The 4,801-nt window shown below is 30.3% G+C and overlaps 1 protein-coding gene across 3 annotated transcripts in view; it reads right to left on the bottom strand.

Moving 5' to 3' along the window:
• Trh (tryptophan hydroxylase) overlaps nt 1–4,801 on the bottom strand; it is a 261,632-nt gene that overhangs the window by 203,979 nt on the left and 52,852 nt on the right. For all 3 annotated transcript variants that reach the window (XM_067051896.1, XM_067051895.1, XM_067051897.1), the window contains exon 2: nt 1,570–1,652. Coding sequence is in view for 1 of the 3 variants with exons in the window: in XM_067051897.1 (XP_066907998.1) it covers nt 1,570–1,572 (3 nt within the window). In the remaining 2 variants the exon portion in view is untranslated. The remainder of the gene's footprint in view (nt 1–1,569; nt 1,653–4,801) is intronic.

Here is a 4,801-nt window from a genome sequence, read left to right on the forward strand (position 1 = left end):
TTAAACCAATACTTATATCTAATACTTAAACCAATACTTATATCTAGCCAACTTAAACCAATACTTATATCGCTGCTTTGCTTGAAAAGTTGCACATCTTCCATGTAAATGTGATTTGGTGGGATTTATTGGAATTAATTTTAATCCCCCAATTTTGGCACAATTCTTCAAGGGTGGTGATGTGGGATTGGAGGGTTTGGGATACAATGTAAGAATCATTGTTCACTCACAATAGACATTTGTCATCGGCATACGTGGTGACGATAGTGTTAGGATGGGTTGGGATGTCAGCTGTAACGGTATAAAGGATAGGACCTAGGATACTACCCTGAGGCACACCAGTAGATTGAGGATATGGTGATGAATAAGTGCTGTTGTGATTTACTTGGATTAATCTGTCGGAAAGATAAGAGCGAATAATGAGAAAATGTGTTGGGGTAGGAATTTACGGATCTTGTATATCAGTCCTGGACAACGGATTAAAATGAGAATATGAGGTTTATGGCACAGGAATACATTTTTGATAAACTATGATAAACTCTCTCTCAAAATTACTGAAATTTCCTTCTGGAATACCTTGTATTGAAAAATATATAATCTATTTCATATTCAACTTAAGACACCGCAGCGGTTTTCTTAACAACCATCTAACCTGAAATCAAAAGATGAATGATTTGCATTCAATGACTCACTACTTCAGTGGCCCCCCTTTGGTCTTGTATTGTGTCAAATGAATAATCCAAACAGTTCAGTTCAATTCAGGAGGGCCTATTCAAAGCTGAAAGTGAATCCTTGATGATTCTAATCCACTGCCCTCTAAATATCCGCTTCCAGGAGACTACAGTATGTATAGAATTGAAAACGGAAATGTCAGCGTAACTAGTCTAAAGGTTAAAAGTCTTAGATTTAGTTGGAAAATTAAAAATACTCAAAAAAGGAATCGATTGTTGTGCATTCTATGGAACGAAAAATTGTATTTTTATAACATTGATTAATTTTAAGCATGTTAATCAGGATAGAAATATTTTGTAATTTTTTTTTCAACATGAACTTCTTGCGCCTATGGTCACCTTCAGGTGGCACACAATTGAGAGAGTACAAAAAATAAGGAGATGTGCTTAACTACTCCAGGTTACCTTGAAAGCTTCATTTGAACTGTTGTTTAATGGTAAAATAACTAATAACTAATCTTTTGCCAAAACCTTACTTGTTATAGACAACTGTTGCAGGCGTTTGGAGATTTCAGTGACGTACGATTTGCACTTTGTTTTACTGTAATTATTAAACGGAACGAAAAAATATTAATACAAACACTGAATTCACATTTTATTTCACATTTATTCCATTTATAGTCACTAAATACATATCTTTAAAAAAAAAATTGTATTATAGCCGCAATGCCGATTCTCACCTATAGGTATTTCTTTTTAAGAAATAATAACATACGAATAATGATAAATTAATATCTTAACAATGTAAGTAAGGAAAAAAGAATAAGAAAAGACAAGAAAAGAAAAGGTTGTAAAAAGAAAGAATACAAAAATGAAATAAAAAGTGGATAATACATACCATTGGTGAAGGTCTCAAGTGCAGTGGTACGTGTGCGGGCGATTTCAGAGTTTTAAAAAAATACGTTGGAATAGAATACGGGGCTGAAACAGAAAAAATTGACATTGTATTTAAAAGTTCTATTACTTAAATAGGTGAAACTAAGATATATGAAAGGTGACAGAAAATGATTTGAAAAATAAAAGATGTAGGGGAAAACAAAAATAAGTCTTTTGTTATGATTGGAGAAGTTTGTCGGGGGTTGCGGTCAGCAAATAACAACAAAAATAAACAAAACCATATTTATTTATTTATTTTGTTTATTTTATTTTACCAGTTTTGTTTATTTATGTTGTTCTTTGCTGACCGCACCCCCCCCCCCTCCCCCCGACAAACTTCTCTAATCATTAATCTACGCTCAACTATCTACACCTCATTATAAGTCTTTTGTCATGGTTGTGGACTGTGGTAAGTACAGAAGTGTTCTCTAAGTCAAAGAAATAGTTTTAAGATAAGGAGTGTTCTGCAAGTTTTGAGCCAAAAGAATTATTTAAAAAAATTATAGCTAAAAACATTATCCACTGTTGGCTTTCCCTCTTTGATTGCCATTTTCATGAGCTCTATCAGAGAATTGATAACTTTATTATATAAAAAAGTGTTTATTGATCACCGTGTAAAATATATATTTTATTTTATTCTTTCAGCGAATTGAAAACTTTTATTTATATTTATAACGCTATATTAAAAAAAAACAATACAATCATGAATTACAATACAAATTACAATTTAAGCAACGAGCAGTACAATTAAATGAACAGTTTATAATTTGTAAAATTGGCGTTGGTCCTCCCTTAGGCGGGCAGGTGGTTTCTTCCCCATAAAACTAATTTATATATCGGAGATAATTATTAGAGAAACCAAATTTATTCATCCTTATTACTCATTCGAGAGTTAAAAAGCTCTAGAATTGAAAAAAAAATTACAAATGTATATTGGTTAATGTATTTGAGCAGTTTGCAATTGCGATAAACTGAAATATACAAAATTAACCATATTTAACTAGTAGTTTTTTTTTCCGATCGGTTTAAATTTCGCAGATGATATCGAAATACTATACTTCTGAAAAATCTCAATAGAAAAAAAAAACTTAGAATATAGTGAAAGAATTTATATGATATAATAATAAAAAAATGTATTCCTAAATGGCCAACAGTTCAAGTTATTCTAGAGATAAACCTTTTCCCACACAGCTTTTAGGTTATTTTTAAACTTGTTACAATACCAAGTTTAATATTGTATTTAATATTAAATAAGTTACACCAACTTATTTGTGTTTTATTTTGACCGCACCCCCCAACCATCTTCTCCTGGTATAAGTCATCAACAGTCAACTATCTCTCATAATTAGAACAAGTTTAGGTCAAGTATAACTTAAAACCGGCATCGGAACAGGTTTAGCTCAGGAATAACTTTGAACTGTTGGCCATATAGCATTAGGGGACCAATCTTGATGGTCATGAATCTAAAAAACTATCAATATTAATCGTTTAAACTTAATTAATTAAATAAGTTACATAAACTTATTTGTATTTTATTTTGACCGCACCCCAACCATCTTCTCCTCGTATAAAGTTGTTCTAATCACAGTTCTAAATCATTTTTGAGATAGACCTTTTCCCACACAGAGATTTTAAGTTATTCCTGAGCTAAACCAAGCCTAAGGGAAGCTCTAAAGTATTCTTGACCTAAACTTGTTCTAATAACAGTTCTTAGTTATTCTTGAGCTAAATCAGTACAAATATCGGTCATCATCATATAGTTTAAATGAAATGTCAACATTTTTTTGGGGATATCAGGGATATAAAAACACTACTTTAAATAAAACTTAACTTTTGCTTCTCAATTACCATAAAGGTAATAAAAACTCTTGAATCACCTCGCTACTAATTTAATCATAAAAAAATTTATATTATGCTGAAAGTGATTCAAAATTACAAGAAGTTCTTTACGCTGGAATGTCGTAATAGTCCATTTGCCCTATCCTCTTTGGAAATATATTCAGGTCGAGCAAGTAAAACGGATTCCTTGTTTCGCCAACGCGTTTCCAGGATAAGCCGGTTTCACAATTCCCTCCATTCGGAAGATGAAAAACAGCACAAAATTCACCCATTCCTATTTCAAAACTATTATTTCACGACTTTTAAGCAAAACGATTGTTAAATTTTCCATTATTACACCTTCTGGATACTAGAGAGATAATAAAACTAACTGTAAATATTAAAGTAAAAATTAACTGTAATAAAATTTACAACATACAATAAAAAATGAAGGTTGCATATTAAACAGGCTTACTCAAAGATGATTCTGTGCTAATTAAGTAATAACTAAAATCCCATATTAACGAAAATTTTATTGCTTTCATGTTTATTCAGAACATTAGTATGTAAATATTATTCAGAACTAGAAATGAAAAGTTAACCATTATTGACTCATGATCAATTATAAAAAATGGATAAATTTAGTGATCATTGAATTTACAAAATCTCGTAACGATTGTTGGGAGCTAGGCAACGATTTATTGTTATTTTCATGAAGATCTTTTTTGTTACTATAATCTTAGCCGTTTTCTAAAATAATGTCTGTAAATAGGCAGATATCTACCTAAAAAAAATAATGAAAAAGTTATCATTAAATATACAATCTTGAGTCATAAAAATTGTTTAGAACTAGGTAAAGATTTATGGATAGTTTAATGAAAAGGTGTTTTTTTTTGTTTTGTTTTTTATACTAACCTTAGCCATTTTGTTAAGTAGATCCATGTGAACTAAAATGACACATATGTATCTGATGAAAAATATATTGAAAATAACGAATAATAAATAATCTCAAAATGCCAAAAGTGATCACCCGGGCTACACAGGAGTGTCGAGGTTAGATTTTCGATTGGTGTTCCCATTTCCGACCGATGACATTCTGATTTATATTAGGACATTCCGAATGATATTTACTCCTTGCCAAATGTACAAATATCAATGCATTTCATGTCCTCATGTTGTAAAGATGAAATTTATAAATAAAATAACGATCAAATTAAAATTCTTTTGATTAAAATTTGCAATTATTTTATTAATACAAACAAATATTAAAAGTTTATTTAAGAATAAATAATCGTTTGACGGTAAATATATAAATGATTCGATAAGAGATAAATTGTAACTCTATTCTTGACTGTTAATGATAAATATTTTTGAGG

The sequence above is a fragment of the Halyomorpha halys genome, unplaced genomic scaffold (assembly GCF_000696795.3).
Source record: "Halyomorpha halys isolate HHAL.00 unplaced genomic scaffold, Hhal_1.1 Scaffold388.1, whole genome shotgun sequence".
NCBI lineage: Eukaryota > Metazoa > Arthropoda > Insecta > Hemiptera > Pentatomidae > Halyomorpha > Halyomorpha halys.